At 51.6% G+C, this 16679-nt stretch overlaps 2 protein-coding genes across 2 annotated transcripts in view; both read right to left on the bottom strand.

Annotated features, from left to right (window-relative positions):
- ccdc180 (coiled-coil domain containing 180) overlaps positions 1 to 594 on the bottom strand; it is a 45206-nt gene extending 44612 nt beyond the window's left edge. The window contains exon 1 of the mRNA XM_038703218.1: positions 327 to 594. Coding sequence (XP_038559146.1) covers positions 327 to 386 — 60 coding nt within the window. The 5' untranslated portion in view covers positions 387 to 594. The remainder of the gene's footprint in view (positions 1 to 326) is intronic.
- Positions 595 to 1206: 612 nt separating this feature from the next.
- On the bottom strand, positions 1207 to 11959 carry card9 (caspase recruitment domain family, member 9). The gene is made up of 13 exons (XM_038703304.1): positions 11695 to 11959; positions 11328 to 11397; positions 11030 to 11167; positions 10695 to 10813; positions 10371 to 10577; positions 10204 to 10287; positions 6499 to 6735; positions 5816 to 5941; positions 4468 to 4656; positions 4330 to 4381; positions 4116 to 4243; positions 1467 to 1516; positions 1207 to 1380 (listed from the first exon to the last, which is right to left on the bottom strand). The coding sequence occupies exons 1-13, from the start codon at positions 11806 to 11808 to the stop codon at positions 1287 to 1289; spliced, it is 1608 nt and encodes a 535-aa protein (XP_038559232.1). The 5' UTR covers positions 11809 to 11959; the 3' UTR covers positions 1207 to 1286.
- Between the last annotated feature and the right edge of the window lie 4720 nt (positions 11960 to 16679).

Consider the following 16679-nt stretch of genomic DNA (forward strand, 5'->3'; position numbering starts at 1 on the left):
TTGATCAAAAACTATAAAAGTCTTTCTGTCCAAACACTCACAGAACTTCTCTTACATATAGATTTTATTTACTGGGGGGGGCATGTTACCCTGATCCCTGCAGCCAACAAGTCCTCCTAAAGGTCCGGGTCCTAGACCCGCCCCTGCTGCTCCCGGACCTCTAACGGGCCGCAACACAGAGACGCAACCCGCCATGTTTCAAAATGTCGGCGGAGTAAAACGGGAGCCTCGGGACCTAGACCACCAGAACCCGAGCCCGCGGTGCCCCGACCCGGTTTATAAAACTGCAGTACAGGACTAGAGTCAGACTGAGACCTCGGACCCACCTGCGCGTCGAACAGCTGCCGGTACACCTTTCCGCTCGGAACCGCCCTGCTCTCACACATGCTAACGGTTATTAGCTGCTGGTCCGGGTCTTACAGCGCCCCCCCTCGGAGCCGGATCACAGTCCCTCGGAGCCGGATCACAGTCCCCTCGGTACCGGATCAGGGTTCTGCCGTGTATGTAAGTCTGGGTCTCCCTGGTCCCGGTTTCTTCCTCTCCGGTTAGCTTGCTTGATCACCTTTACCTGCCGCTCCGAGCGTCTCTCCGTCACCACGGCAACCAGCAATGCTCTGCGGCGTTCCCGGTCCGCGGAGAAAATCGTAAATTCCGAACACGCGGCAGAAAAAGTCTTAAAACCCAAGATGTGAATCCGGAAGAGGGTCTTTTTAAAACGTATTTCCAGAATAAAGTGGAAACGTCGAGAAGAAAGTTTAATTCTGGGCCTCTTTGTTCTCAGAATGACCCTGGTGTTTGGGGACCGTTCACCTGGAGAATCTAAAATGTTCTTCTGAAAAGCAGCTTTTGGTTTTGAATTTTCAGAATAAGGTTGAATTTACTGAAAACATTTGTTCCCTATTTGTGGACCTAAACCTCTGTTCTAAAAGTTCCTCCAACCCGCTTTTGAGGAGAGCTTTTTAAACTCGGTAAGTGTAAAGTAAAGTTTAAATTCTCTAAAGTAAGCAACTGAAAGCGTCTGAAAACCTTTTCCTTTCGCTCTGCTGCTGTTGTTATTCATCAGATATTTATTCCTCGTGCGTTTCCTAAAACAGGAAGTTGCTGCTGTCGTCGAGCCGGAGCTCGTCCACTGTGAACTCCCCGGGCAGTAGCAGATCAATAAAACCAGTGCTTTTTCTTCCTCGCCGCAGACACAAACACGCCAGATGAAGCAGACGAACTTTATTCAAAATGTTCAGAAACCAAATCAACATCTTCACTAACAGAAAGATCTGACAGAACCAAGTTCAGTCCGAGTCGCTCATGTCGCTGATGCTGCTGTCGTCCAGGTTACCGGCGGGGTACTCTTTGCAGCAGAGCTTCGACCTGACGGCACGCTTCCTGTCGTCATGGAAACAAGAACAACAAGCTGCAGAAGGACTCTGATTGGTGCAGAAATATAAAGTGGAAACGAATCGCCAACTGACCTGCGGTAAAAGAAGTGTGGTTGAAATCTGGACTCGTCTGTCCCCGTCTCCTGCAGACAGACAGGTGGACAGACAGAGAGACAGACGGACAGGTGGAGACAGACAGAGAGACAGACAGACAGGTGGACAGACAGAGAGACAGACGGACAGACAGGTGGACAGACGGACGGACAGACAGGCGGACAGACAGAGAGACAGACAGACAGGTGGAGACAGACAGAGAGACAGACGGACAGACAGGCGGACAGACAGAGAGACAGACAGACAAGTGGACACAGACAGGTGGACAGACGGACAGACAGACAGACGGACAGACAGAGAGACGGACAGACAGGCGGACAGACAGAGGGACAGGTGGATAGACAGAGAGACGGACAGACAGACGGACAGACAGGCGGACAGACAGAGAGACAGACGGACAGACAGGTGGACAGACGGACAGACAGACAGGCGGACAGACAGAGAGACAGACGGACAGGTGGACAGACAGACGGACAGACAGGCGGACAGACAGAGAGACAGACGGACAGACAGGCGGACAGACAGGTGGACAGGTGGACAGACAGGTGGACAGGCAGACAGGTGGACAGACAGAGACAGACGGACAGGTGGACAGACAGAGAGACAGACGGACAGGTGTGTGATTATTAGGCTGTAACATCAAGCAGAGCATTCAGCACTGACCTGCTTTCTTGATGACAACTGTAATTGGTGCTGTAGAGAGCTTAAGTCCCGCCCCTTCCAGAGGACCTTACTTTGGAAAATATATGTACGGTAGTCAATGGCGAGAGACAACTTATCTTTTGATCCTGTTTGAGCTGAGCGCTGAATCACACACGTTAGCTTCAGTAACACTAGCTTCAGTGACGTTAGCTTCAGTAACACTAGCTTCAGCAACGTTAGCTTCAGCGACGTTAGCTTCAGTGACATTGGCTGCGATGACGTTAGCTTCAGTAACACTAGCTTTAGCAACGTTAGCTTCAGTGACGTTAGCTTCAGTGACGTTAGCTTCAATGACGTTAGCTTCAGTGACATTGGCTGCGATGACGTTAGCTTCAGTAACACTAGCTTCAGCAATGTTAGCTTCAGCAACGTTAGCTTCAGTGACGTTAGCTTCAGCAACGTTAGCTTCAATGACGTTAGCTGCGATGACGTTAGCTTCAGCGACGTTAGCTTCAGCAACGTTAGCTTCAGTGACGTTAGCTTCAGCGACGTTAGCTTCAGTGACGTTAGCTTCAGCGACGTTAGCTTCAGTGACATTGGCTGCGATGACGTTAGCTTCAGTAACACTAGCTTCAGCAACGTTAGCTTCAGCAACGTTAGCTTCAGTAACACTAGCTTCAGCAACGTTAGCTTCAGCGACGTTAGCTTCAGTGACATTGGCTGCGATGACGTTAGCTTCAGTGACGTTAGCTTCAGCGATGTTAGCTTCAGTGACGTTAGCTTCAGTGACATTAGCTTCAGTGACGTTAGCTTCAGTGACATTGGCTGCGATGACGTTAGCTTCAGTGACGTTAGCTTCAGTGACATTGGCTGCGATGACGTTAGCTTCAGTGACGTTAGCTTCAGTGACATTGGCTGCGATGACGTTAGCTTCAGTGACGTTAGCTTCAGCGATGTTAGCTTCAGTGACGTTAGCTTCAGTGACATTGGCTGCGATGACGTTAGCTTCAGCGATGTTAGCTTCAGTGACGTTAGCTTCAGTGACATTGGCTGCGATGACGTTAGCTTCAGTGACGTTAGCTTCAGTGACGTTAGCTTCAGTGACATTGCCTGCGATGACGTTAGCTTCAACAGTTTAACATCAAACTTTCCTGACTTGAAATGTACATTTTAAATTGACCATCATCATGTGTGCGATTCAGAGCACAGTTCAAACGGGATCAAAACATTAGTGGTGTCTCGCCGTTGACTACCGTACATAGTTTTTCCAAAGTAAGCTCCCATGGTGGTCCACAGGAAGGGGCGGGGCTTAGGCTCTCTCTAGGAGATAAATGTTGCTGTGTCATCTCTAAAGCGTGATTTATACTCCTGCGTCAGAACATGCGTAGTTACGCCGCACGTATACATGCATTTATACTTGTGCGTCGGTGTCATTCTGCAATTACACCGTCAAACGCTAGTCGGCAGCAGCGCTACAGCGTCCACTGTGTTGACTTTCATCATTTCGCTCTAATGGTAAAACTTCACTGACGTCAAAGAACTTCCTGTCGGCTCGGAGGCATTGTGAGGCCACCCAATCACAGTGCTCACGCTCCGCATCGCCTCCACGCATAGTTACATTTTTGAGGCTGCGGCGTAGCGCAAGTATAAATCGCACTTTACAGGCCTGAGGATGAAGCGTTGCTGTCGTCAGGCTGACGGCTGAAATCAAAGCCACTGTGTGTCTGCGTAGCGTCTGATTGGCTGCAGCTGTTTCTGCGTGTCATGATGTGGACAGACGTGTTTCTGGAAAGATCTCCGTTTTGCTGCTCTGACAGAGGTCGCAGCTCAAACACCGGACAGATGTTGCAGCTGTGCAGCTCGTTTCTTTACATGTCTGTCGCCGCCGTCGGCTGGGAGGGACTAACGCTGCTTTCGAGACAACTCGGAACTCAGAAATTTCTGACCTCCACCGTGAACGCCACCTGAAGTCCTCAGGTATATTACCCATGATGCAGCAGTCCTGGGCTTCTGTTTAGACTCTGTGGCTCCTCCCGGTGTTGAGCTGTTCTCCTGCGGGGCCGCCGCCTCCTCGTTCTCCCCCGACATCCCACTGCGCACCTCCTCGCTGCTGCCTGATCGCACAGGGTCACATGATACCAGGTCACATGATCACACCGCTTCACGTCTCGCCACTCCTCATGACCTTGACGTGACTCACCTTTATCGGCGTTGTCTGCGGGCTCCTCCTCTTCCTCACTGCTCCTGTCACACTGAGGGAGAAAGCCTTCATCATTACATCATCGTTGTCATTACATCATCAACACTGTCATCACCTCCTCTCCCTCCGCCTCCTCACCTGGTGAGTTTTACAGGTGAGCCTGCGGAGGCGTGTCCTCAACTGTAGCTCCTCCCCCTGTGACCTCAGCAGCATGAGCTCCAGCCTATCAAATTTCTCAGTGAGCTGTCTGACCAGCTCTCTGTACTGGTCCTTCTCCTGCAGGAGCAGCCGCACCTCCTCATGCTTCTCCGACTGCAACGACACAGCCTGAAACACCAATCAGAGGGCTCACAATCATGACATCATCACTACGCTCCTCCTCCTGTCCCACTCCCTGTTCCCCTCCTCCTCCTCCTCTCGTCTCTCCCTGTTCCCCTCCTCCTCCTCCTCTCGTCTCTCTCTCTCCCTGTTCCCCGGTCACCTCCTCCTCCTCTCGTCTCTCCCTGTTCCCCTCCTCCTCCTCCTCTCGTCTCTCGTCTCTCCCTGTTCCCCTCCTCCTCCTCCTCCGCCTCTCGTCTCTCCCTGTTCCCCTCCTCCTCCTCCTCCTCTCGTCTCTCCCTGTTCCCCTCCTCCTCCTCCTCTCGTCTCTCTCTCTCCCTGTTCCCCGGTCACCTCCTCCTCTTCCTCCCCCTCACCTTGTCGCGCTCCCCGGTCACCTCCTCCTCTTCCTCCCCCTCACCTTGTCCCGCTCCCCGGTCACCTCCTCCTCTTCCCCCCCCTCACCTTGTCCCGCTCCCCGGTCACCTCCTCCTCTTCCCCCCCCTCACCTTGTCCCGCTCCCCGGTCACCTCCTCCTCTTCCTCCCCCTCACCTTGTCCCGCTCCCCGGTCACCTCCTCCTCTTCCCCCCCTCACCTTGTCCCGCTCCCCGGTCACCTCCTCCTCTTCCTCCCCCTCACCTTGTCCCGCTCCCCAGTCACCTCCTCCTCCTCTTCCCCCCCTCACCTTGTCCCGCTCCCCGGTCACCTCCTCCTCTTCATCCCCCCCCTCACCTTGTCCCGCTCCCCGGTCACCTCCTCCTCCCCCTCACCTTGTCCCGCTCCCCGGTCACCTCCTCCTCTTCCCCCCCTCACCTTGTCCCGCTCCCCGGTCACCTCCTCCTCTTCCCCCCCCCCCGCTCCCCGGTCACCTCCTCCTCTTCCCCCCCTCACCTTGTCCCGCTCCCCGGTCACCTCCTCCTCTTCCCCCCCCTCACCTTGTCCCGCTCCCCAGTCACCTCCTCCTCCTCTTCCCCCCCCTCACCTTGTCCCGCTCCCCGGTCACCTCCTCCTCCTCCCCCTCACCTTGTCCCGCTCCCCGGTCACCTCCTCCTCCTCCTCCTCCTCCCCCTCACCTTGTCCCGCTCCCCGGTCACCTCCTCCTCCTCCTCCTCCTCCTCCCCCTCACCTTGTCCCGCTCCCCGGTCACCTCCTCCTCCCCCCCCTCACCTTGTCCCGCTCCCCGGTCACCTCCTCCAGGTGTCTGAGGGTTTGTTTGTTTCGTTGTCGGTATATCCTGACGTCCTCCTTCAGCTGAGCGCAGCGCAGCTGCAGCTCCTCCTTCTCCTCCAGGCTCTGAAAACAAACACCCCTGATCAGCTGATCCAACAGAAGCACCTGGAGGAGCTGTGATGGTTCTACCTGCTGCTCTCTCACACACCTGGACACATTCACACCTGCTGTTAGTAAATGTAGCGTACGCTCTTATTCTGAAGGCAGGTACAGTTCCTCATTATATTTCATCTATGTAAACATGTTAATGAGTGACATCACTGAAACCTAATCAATCAATCAATCAATCATTTAATCAATCAATCAATCAATCATTTAATCAATCAATCAATCAATCAATCAATCATTTAATCAATCAATCAATCATTTAATCAATCAATCAATCAATCATTTAATCAATCAATCAATCAATCATTTAATCAATCAATCAATCAATCAGCACTCCTCTTTTCTGACCGTGTGCAGGAAGTTTGGCGTTTTACCAAAATAAAGCAGCGTGAATACATTTTACAGGACTTGTCTGAAAGAAAGGAGGCGCGCCTCCTTCTGACTGTAAGGAGGTTCATTCAGTGTATTTTTAGACTTATTTTCCTCCTCCTCCTCCTCCTCCTCCTCCTCACCCTGGCTCTCTTCTCCTCGGCTCTGTGGAGGTCTGTCCTCAGTCTGAACACTGTAGTGAGGAGGTTCATCTGAGGAGGAGCTGGACTGTCCTGCTGCTGCTGCTTCTCCTCCTTTTTCTCCTTCTCCTCCTTTTTCTCCTTCTCCTCCTCCTTTTTCTCCTCCTGCTCCTCCTCTTTCTGCTCCTCCGCTCTGTTGGGGTGGAAGAAGGTCTCTGTGGGCAGAGCCACACCCCTGCTCTGAAAACACACATTCAAACATTAATGTTGTTGCTCACGAACGCTACTTTTGGCCATAAAAGTGTTTAACTATTTATTTTACTTTTCTCTCCATGTCTCTCTCCCGGCCAATTTATACTGCGTTGAATCTACACTGTAGGCCGCTGCAACCTCTAGTGATGGTGCAGTGGATAAGACGCATGCCTTTGGCCGGGGTTCAACTCCCCACTATTATACAACCACCATTACTCCAGAAGCGTGCCACCTCCTGACATATAGAGCAATTGTAAGTCGCTTGGGATAAAAGTGTCAGCTAAATGAATAAATGTAATGTACCCTACGCCGTGGCCTCGTACCCTACGCCGTTGCCTCGTACCCTACGCCGTAGCCTCGTACCCTACGCCGTTGCCTCGTACCCTACGCCGTTGCCTCGTACCCTACGCCGTAGCCTCCTACCCTACGCCGTAGCCTCGTACCCTACGCCGTAGCCTCGTACCCTACGCCGTAGCCTCAGTACCCTATGCCATAGCTTCTACCCTACGCCGTTGCCTCGTACCCTACGCCGTTGCCTCGTACCCTACGCCGTAGCCTCGTACCCTACGCCGTGGCCTCGTACCCTACGCCGTGGCCTCGTACCCTATGAAGCTGTGTCGTACTATATGCCGTAGTTTTGATCCCTAAGCCTGTGAACAGAGGCCTCGTACTCTATACCATAGCCTCATACGCTATGCTGTAGCTTCTACCCTACGCCGAAGCCTCATACCCTACACCATAGCCTCAGTACCCTATGAAGTTGTCTCGCACGTTATGCCATAGCCTAGTACTGCCTACGCCATAGCCTCATACTTCCTATGCTGTGGCCTCGTACTCCCTACGCCGTGGCCTCGTACTCCCTATGTTGTGGCCTCGTACTCCCTACGTTGTGACCTCGTACCCTACACCGTAGCCTCGTACCCTACGCCGTGGCCTCGTACCCTATGAAGCTGTGTCGTACTATATGCCGTAGTTTTGATCCCTAAGCCTGTGAACAGAGGCCTCGTACTCTACACCATAGCCTCATACCCTATGAAGTTGTCTCGCACGTTATGCCATAGCCTGGTACTGCCTACGCCATAGCCTCATACTCCCTACGCCATGGCCTCGTACTCCCTATGCCGTTGCCTCGTACCCTACGCCGTTGCCTCGTACCCTACGCCATGGCCTCGTACTCCCTACGCCATGGCCTCGTACTCCCTACGCCGTAGCCTCGTACCCTACGCCGTAGCCTCGTACTCCCTACGCCGTGGCCTCGTACTCCCTACGCCGTGGCCTCGTACTCCCTACGCCGTAGCCTCGTACTCCCTACGCCATGGCCTCGTACTCCCTACGCCGTGGCCTCGTACCCTACGCCGTAGCCTCGTACCCTACGCCGTGGCCTCGTACTCCCTACGCCGTGGCCTCGTACTCCCTACGCCGTTGCCTCGTACTCCCTACGCCGTTGCCTCGTACTCCCTACGCCATGGCCTCGTACTCCCTACGCCATGGCCTCGTACTCCCTACGCCGTTGCCTCGTACTCCCTACGCCGTGGCCTCGTACTCCCTACGCCGTAGCCTCGTACCCTACGCCGTGGCCATGTCTCTCTCCCGGCCAATTTATACTGCGTTGAATCTACACTGTAGGCCGCTGCAACCTCTAGTGATGGTGCAGTGGATAAGACGCATGCCTTTGGCCGGGGTTCAACTCCCCACTATTATACAACCACCATTACTCCAGAAGCGTGCCACCTCCTGACATATAGAGCAATTGTAAGTCGCTTGGGATAAAAGTGTCAGCTAAATGAATAAATGTAATGTACCCTACGCCGTGGCCTCGTACCCTACGCCGTAGCCTCGTACCCTACGCCGTTGCCTCGTACCCTACGCCGTTGCCTCGTACCCTACGCCGTAGCCTCCTACCCTACGCCGTAGCCTCGTACCCTACGCCGTAGCCTCGTACCCTACGCCGTAGCCTCAGTACCCTATGCCATAGCTTCTACCCTACGCCGTTGCCTCGTACCCTACGCCGTTGCCTCGTACCCTACGCCGTAGCCTCCTACCCTACGCCGTAGCCTCCTACCCTACGCCGTGGCCTCGTACCCTACGCCGTGGCCTCGTACCCTATGAAGCTGTGTGGTACTATATGCCGTAGTTTTGATCCCTAAGCCTGTGAACAGAGGCCTCGTACTCTATACCATAGCCTCATACGCTATGCTGTAGCTTCTACCCTACGCCGAAGCCTCATACCCTACACCATAGCCTCAGTACCCTATGAAGTTGTCTCGCACGTTATGCCATAGCCTAGTACTGCCTACGCCATAGCCTCATACTTCCTATGCTGTGGCCTCGTACTCCCTACGCCGTGGCCTCGTACTCCCTATGTTGTGGCCTCGTACTCCCTACGTTGTGACCTCGTACCCTACACCGTAGCCTCGTACCCTACGCCGTGGCCTCGTACCCTATGAAGCTGTGTCGTACTATATGCCGTAGTTTTGATCCCTAAGCCTGTGAACAGAGGCCTCGTACTCTACACCATAGCCTCATACCCTATGAAGTTGTCTCGCACGTTATGCCATAGCCTGGTACTGCCTACGCCATAGCCTCATACTCCCTACGCCATGGCCTCGTACTCCCTATGCCGTTGCCTCGTACCCTACGCCGTTGCCTCGTACCCTACGCCATGGCCTCGTACTCCCTACGCCGTGGCCTCGTACCCTACGCCGTAGCCTCGTACTCCCTACGCCGTAGCCTCGTACTCCCTACGCCATGGCCTCGTACTCCCTACGCCGTAGCCTCGTACTCCCTACGCCATGGCCTCGTACTCCCTACGCCGTTGCCTCGTACCCTACGCCGTAGCCTCGTACCCTACGCCGTAGCCTCGTACTCCCTACGCCGTGGCCTCGTACTCCCTATGCCGTAGCCTCGTTCCCTACGCCATGGCCTCGTACTCCCTACGCCGTTGCCTCGTACTCCCTACACCGTGGCCTCGTACTCCCTACGCCGTAGCCTCGTACCCTACGCCGTGGCCTCGTACTCCCTACGCCGTGGCCTCGTACTCCCTATGCCGTAGCCTCGTTCCCTACGCCGTAGCCTCGTACTCCCTACGCCGTGGCCTCGTACTCCCTATGCCGTAGCCTCGTTCCCTACGCCGTAGCCTCGTACTCCCTACGCCGTGGCCTCGTACTCCCTATGCCGTAGCCTCGTTCCCTACGCCCTACCCTCCTACAGGTTTAACTTCAGCATCAGCTTCACTGGTGGGAGCCGGAGGGTTCTGCTTGACACAGAAGTATTAATTGGCCTTAACTTGTTTACTGTTCAAACATGTCAAAACAATTGTTTTTAAAAAACTAGGAACAAATAGTTTATCTCAATTATCTCAAATTGTTAAATATCAGATGTGAAGTGGAAGCGCAGACAGTGTCAGTTAAAGTCGACAGTGTGGCTCTAAAGAAGCGAGATAAAAGGCGTCTTCACCTTCTGCAGCTGCCTCAGTGTTCGGCATCTCAGCAGGCGAGTCTGACTTTCAGCTCGCTGCACCGTGTGTTTCAGACGCTCCACCTGCACACACACACACACACACACAGAGGTCAGAGGTCAGATCCACCTGCAGGGGTCAACGTGAGGGGGAGGGGTCAGCCGACCTCTATCTGCAGGTCCCTGTTGGCCAGCAGGGCGTTGCTCTTCTCCTGGCTCAGAGCGTTGATGTCCGCCATCAGACTGTAGTTGTGATCTCTGAACTGTTTCACCTCCTCATTCAGCCGGTCCCGCTCCTCCCGAACTTTCTGCACGCGCTCAGTCAGCTTCTTCAGCTCGCGGTCCCTCAGCTGCTGCTGCCGAGACCAAACCTCCTGGAGGCCGCCACAAACCAGCAGGCCAAAACACAAAGATGTAATCAGCATGGTACCGTCTGTGGTCAGAGAGCGCTGTGACCTACAGCATTAACGCTTCCTTGGTAACCTGCCCACCTGTTCCTTGGCGAGGGAGCAGGCCTGCTGGCGACGCCTCCTCTCGTCCTGCAGCGCCCTCTGCATGCGGCTCAGCTCCGACATCAAGAACTGAGTCAGACCTGATTCACCTGCTGTGTCTGAAGAGAGAGACACGTTAGTAACGCCAAATTATTAACGGGACAGACAGACAGACAGACAGGTGACCAGAGAGGTGAACAGACAGACAGACAGGTGACCAGAGAGGTGAACAGACAGACAGACAGGTGACCAGACAGACAGGTGACCAGACAGACAGACAGGTGAACAGACAGGTGACCAGACAGACAGGTGAACAGACAGACAGGTGAACAGACCAATGAGGATGCTGAAGGTCCTGTTGGGCTCCTTCCCGGTGATGCGGCTGTACAGTTGAGGATAATCCAGCTCCAGACTTTCCAGGAAGGCTGTGTAACCTTTGACCCCGGTCCTCTGCAGGATGTCCAGCAGGGCTCCTGCAGAGGACCGGGGTCAGTACAAAAGGTCAAAGATGAAAACTGTTTGATTGGGCACCACTTCACCCGCTCATACGACGAGCTGACCTGTGTGACATCATTTCACGTGCTCCGATACGCCCACTGTGATTGGATGAATGTTTCAGAAAGTGTTTCTTACCGGCTTTTCTACTCCTGATGACGAGGGCGGGGTCGTTGAAGAGCTGCTCCTCATCATCAGCGCCGATCACCTGACAGTGCCCGCCACAAAACAACCAATCAACACCTTACGCGTACGGCAAAGGAGGAGCTGTGTGGAATAAAGCAGCAGGAGGAGCGACAGGAGAACAATAAGATGCAGCAGGAGCAGGAGGCTCAGCAGGAGTTCTTGACTCTGGTGGAGTGTGGTGTGTGGAGGAGGAGGAGGGAGCACTAAAAACAAGGACAGGAGTATAAGGAGGTGCAGAAGGAGCAGATGGACCTGGCACTGGCAGTATAAGGAGGTGAAGCAGGTAGGGAGTGACTGGAGGAGGAGCAGCAGGAGTTACCTGGCACTGGCGGAGGTACGGGGTGATCCTGGAGGGCTCGATGGTTTTGATGAGCAGCATCCTGAAGTCGTCCAGCTGCAGCCAGCAGAGGTCGTCCTCACTCACCCCGTCCATCGCTCTGAGTACACTCCCCGAGTACTAGTACACACTCTGTGTATTTATAGTGCTCACACACACCTGCAGGGTCTCTGCTGCCGTCTCACACACCTGTCCGTCTCTTTTAACCGTCTGTGTCTGTCGTTGATCTGCTTCCGTTTTCTCTGAGGAACAAGTCGTTTCTCTCACTTCCTGTTTCGCCTCTGTGACTGGCAGTGACACCGTTTATTCAAATTCATCTGGATCCACCAATCACATCTCAGCTCCGCAGCACTTCATCTCTGGCCAGTTTGTCGGGTGTCTCATTGAAACCTGATCCTGGATCAGGTCATCAGGTCTCTTCTTCCAGAAACATCAGGAAGTTCAGAAACTCTTCTCGGTGCAGGGAATATAATAAAAGTATTGTTTTTGCAGAAACTGAACCTCGTTATACAGCCCTGTAAAATTAGAAATTAATCTACCTACAGAAGTACAGTTCAGGTACTATATCTGCAAGAGACGTGAGCTCAGCAAGAGGACCCGATTAAAGCCGGGGCAGGTTTGCAGGAGACGGCAGAACTGCCCTCCCTTCAGAGCTCATGTTCATGCACAGTGAGTGCAGGTCCAGCAACAGTAGATTAATGCATCAATAATCATAATATCCATGATTCTAAAGTCAGCCATGCTGCTTTCCTTCCAAATCACTTCCTAATAGGTTTCCTGAAACAGCCCATTCCTTTTTTACCCCGACCCCTTGTTTTCCAGGCTACCCTTTTCCCCTTGGTTGAAATCTCCCCCTGCGAAACGGGACGACCCTTCAGGAACCCGATACATCATCAGTAGTCGATGGCGGCTCTTACGTTAACAGACGTGACGAGTTTTTGCCGGACTTCTCCGTGACAACACGTCCAGTTTGCCGTCCTCACAAATCGGACAAGAAAACAAGACGTCTTCAACGCATCCGAGCGCTGACGGACATGTTTGTGGTCCGTAGGATGGACCGCAACCAGCTGAAGTCAATACGCCGCAACGTTAGTCACTTTAGACATGTTCATGTGAATGAAACAGTTTGTGATACACATATGTGTTTACTACATTTAGCAATGCATTCTGGGAGCTTCCTCGTAGGCAGCCGTACCGCTTCACCCAACCGCTCTGTTGCAACAAGGACCTGGACCCCCTACCTGTAGGTGTGGACCTTTTTATACAGTCTGTGGTGTGACATCTGAAATCCAGAGTGATGGAGCGCTTCCATGTGAATTTTAGTGAAATAACTAAAACAACAGTTTCCTGTTCAGCAATGGTCTTTCTACCCGGGTGGAGATGGCTTCCCTGACCCCTCTTCCAAACCATCCATCCTTTCTGTCCTCAAACTTTGTTCACATCTTTCTTTCCTTCTTTAAGTTCCTTTTGTGTAGCAGGAGGGAACGCTCTCTGATTACAGCTTCCGCCAACAGTAATCCATCAGCATCATTAGATGTTCGGACTCTGCAGAGAGGTGAACCGTGGGATCCCAATCGCAGCAAGGAAAGTAACATGGGAGCCATTTCAGCATTAAATCATCAAGTCAAGAACTTAATCTGTCAAAGAGAAAAGTGGGAAAGTTTCAGACGACGATGATGAAACATCCAAGGTGGAGGGAAGTCAGCTGGAAACATCTGATGACCTTTTTCATCACGCTGAAGCTGAACCAGCAGTTTCACAGACGTCAGATCATTTGGCATCCATCACTCACGGGGTTTTTTGAAAATACAAAATAACCGTTTGGGGAAATAGTAAAGTGCTGCCACAAAAGATATAAAGTCCCTAAGTTGTGTGAAGAGACCGACAGTTGCAGCTATCAGCAAATAAACAGCTGTTGGGATGAACTTACAGCCTCGGCCAGCTTTGTTTCAGGTCCTCAGAGAGTTCTTTGCCATGAGCTGCCATGTTGAACTTCCAGCGAGCAGTATGAGGGAGCGTGAGAGCGACAACACCAAATTTAACACACCTGCGACCCTGTAACACTAACGAGTCACAGGACAGCGGGGAGGGAAAATGGCTGATTGGACCCAATTTGGACATTTTCACTTTAGTTGCCAGCGGTTTAGACATTAACGGCTGTGTGACGTGTTATTTTGAGGGGACAGCAGATTTACACTGTTATACAAGCTGTTTTTGAGAACGGTAAGTAAATTTCTGAAGCGGGACGGTTTTTGAATTACAAGTTGTGTCTCTCGTTTCACGCGTCCCAGTAAGGATTAATCTACAGGTTAGTTAGTGCTTTAACATTAACACTCTGCCCTGTCACAGTTGATGTGTCAGGAGTTCCTGTCGGGCTACAGAGACCACAAGTGTTTATTTTGTCCCTCTGCTAATGTGGTGACTTTCTCTGCGCTGCAGCATGTAGTGAAACATGTTCATGTTACATTATACCGGCAGAATGTGCCGAGAGTGAAGGTCAGAAAGACAGACGGAGGTCTGATTCAGCCAGATGTTTGTGAGAGGGTCTTTCTGGACATCTCTGTCAGAAACAGGACAGCTGCTAAGTCGCACGGCGTACTGCAGGAGGAGGGCAGAGACCAGACCACCAGGGTACAGATCACATTCTAGAGTTGAGCTGATATTGATTTTGGCTGTTAAAAAGCTCACTCACACTGCTCAAACTCAAAAAAATTTAAAGTCATTACAAAATGTGAAATTTGTATTTTTTGTAAATAGCTGCTGCAAATATCCCAGTGCAGGATCAGTAAAGTTTTATTTTATAAACAGTCTCCCTCCAACAATTGTTTTACTGTTTTAGGTGCAAACATTTGCACATGAATTGGCCAGCAGATCGTGCTGCAAATATCCCGGTGGATGAAGATGGCGGGAAAGGACTGGCTCACCTCCTTCCTTGAACGCAACAATAGCCTACGTTGTCCATTCAGCAGCTTCAATAAATGGTTCTTGCCCGCTAACTTTTGGTAGCAGAGGACACTTGGAACATGGATGAGACCAGTACGGTTACGTTCACATTTATGTTTTATCAGAAGCTTTTCCATGTCCCATCTATGAACTTTACATCCAGATGTTTTCATGCATGTTTTGGAATTATGTAGACAAACATACTACTACTTTTGCATTATTTTGAGAATTTATATTTATAGTATGAATATTAATTATCATATTGTTGAAGAAATGTTTTATAAAATGGATTGATATTGCCAATAAAATACATTTTAAACAATTATACAGTTTGGTTACTTTTGAAACATATGATGAAACTTTTAAATAAATAATAAAGAAAATTTCAAAGTTTAATGTAATTTATAATTTTTTTGCAAAGATAAAGGGCAAAATATACTTGCAGATTAACAAGGTCATGCATAGTTCATAAAAACAAGGATAAAAAAAAGAAGTGAAATTATACGGAAGTCGTTATACATTTCTACAAAATACCACCTGGTAAAATGAGGTTTTTCTGAAAAATGGTACCTTCATCCCCGCTGTATATATTTACACACACATATACATAGTGTGTGTGTATATATATATATATATATTTTACATACTTGATTGTGATGTTTACAGACACAGAGTACTTTTGTGTGCCAATCTGAATTTCCTCTACAGGGCATCAATAAAGGAACATCTTATCTGATTCTTGTACATGAACAGCCAAAAGGAGGAAGTATTCATATTCTTTACTACAGAGAAGAAATAAATGTAGGTACTGTAGCTGATGGACTGAGGTGTTCGCAGCAGCTTTCATCAGTTAACAATCCGATCACGTTTCAGAAGGATAGTTCAGTTTTCTCATCAGCAGTTTGTTCAGACAGAAAGAGGAAGAAGTGAAGAATTAGAGAAGTCAGTGGAGGAATGACTCAACGTGAACAGGAAACACCAGCTGACTGAAACAGGAAGCGATGTAACAGCACCACAGATTTGTGTTTATGGAGATTCCTGGATGTCTCACTGAGCTGAAGTGAAACTCAACAGAGGAGAAAGTCAAACAGCCCGTGAGCAGAATTCATAGAAACAAACAAACAAACCGTCTTCCAAGTACGACCCGTCGTCCAGGTACGACCCGTCGTCCAGGTACGACCCGTCTTCCAAGTACGACCCGTCTTCCAAGTACGACCGTCGTCCAGGTACGACCCGTCTTCCAGGTACGACCGTCGTCCAGGTACGACCCGTCTTCCAAGTACGACCGTCTTCCAAGTACGACCCGTCTTCCAAGTACGACCCGTCGTCCAGGTACGACCGTCGTCCAGGTACGACCCGTCTTCCAGGTACGACCGTCTTCCAAGTACGACCCGTCTTCCAAGTACGACCGTCTTCCAAGTACGACCGTCTTCCAGGTACGACCCGTCTTCCAAGTACGACCGTCTTCCAAGTACGACCCGTCGTCCAGGTACGACCCGTCTTCCAAACGACCGTCTTCCAAGTACGACCCGTCTTCCAAGTACGACCCGTCTTCCAAGTACGACCCGTCTTCCAAACGACCGTCTTCCAAGTACGACCCATCTTCGAGGATGATCAACACGCCTCCTCCACGTGCGGCGCAGCTGGTTCTGTGAACAGAATTGCGCCTTTATATAACGTAGCCTAGGTAGAGAGACGGTAGAGAGACGGAAAGAAGCGGGACACGCTGACATGTTTCCAGGAACGTTAGACCTGTGAGAGTAATTGAGAGTCCCTAGTGTCCCCAACAGTTCCCAGTGTCCCCTACAGTCCCCCACAGTCCCCAGTGTCCCTTACAGTCCACCATCCCCTACAGTCCTCAGTGCCCCCACAGTCCTCAGTGTCCCCACATAGTCCCCAGTGCCTCCAAGGTCCCCCACAGAGTCCCCAGTGCCCCCCGGTGCCCCACAGAGTCCCCGGTGCCCCACAGAGTCCCCAGTGACCCCAAAGTCCCCAGTGACCCCAAAGTCAGTTTCTAAAACTGG

The sequence above is a fragment of the Micropterus salmoides genome, unplaced genomic scaffold (genome assembly GCF_014851395.1).
Source record: "Micropterus salmoides isolate LMB-PRFRI ecotype aquatic unplaced genomic scaffold, ASM1485139v1 Ms_hic_scaffold_7, whole genome shotgun sequence".
In the NCBI taxonomy this organism is placed as follows: Eukaryota; Metazoa; Chordata; class Actinopteri; order Centrarchiformes; family Centrarchidae; genus Micropterus; species Micropterus salmoides.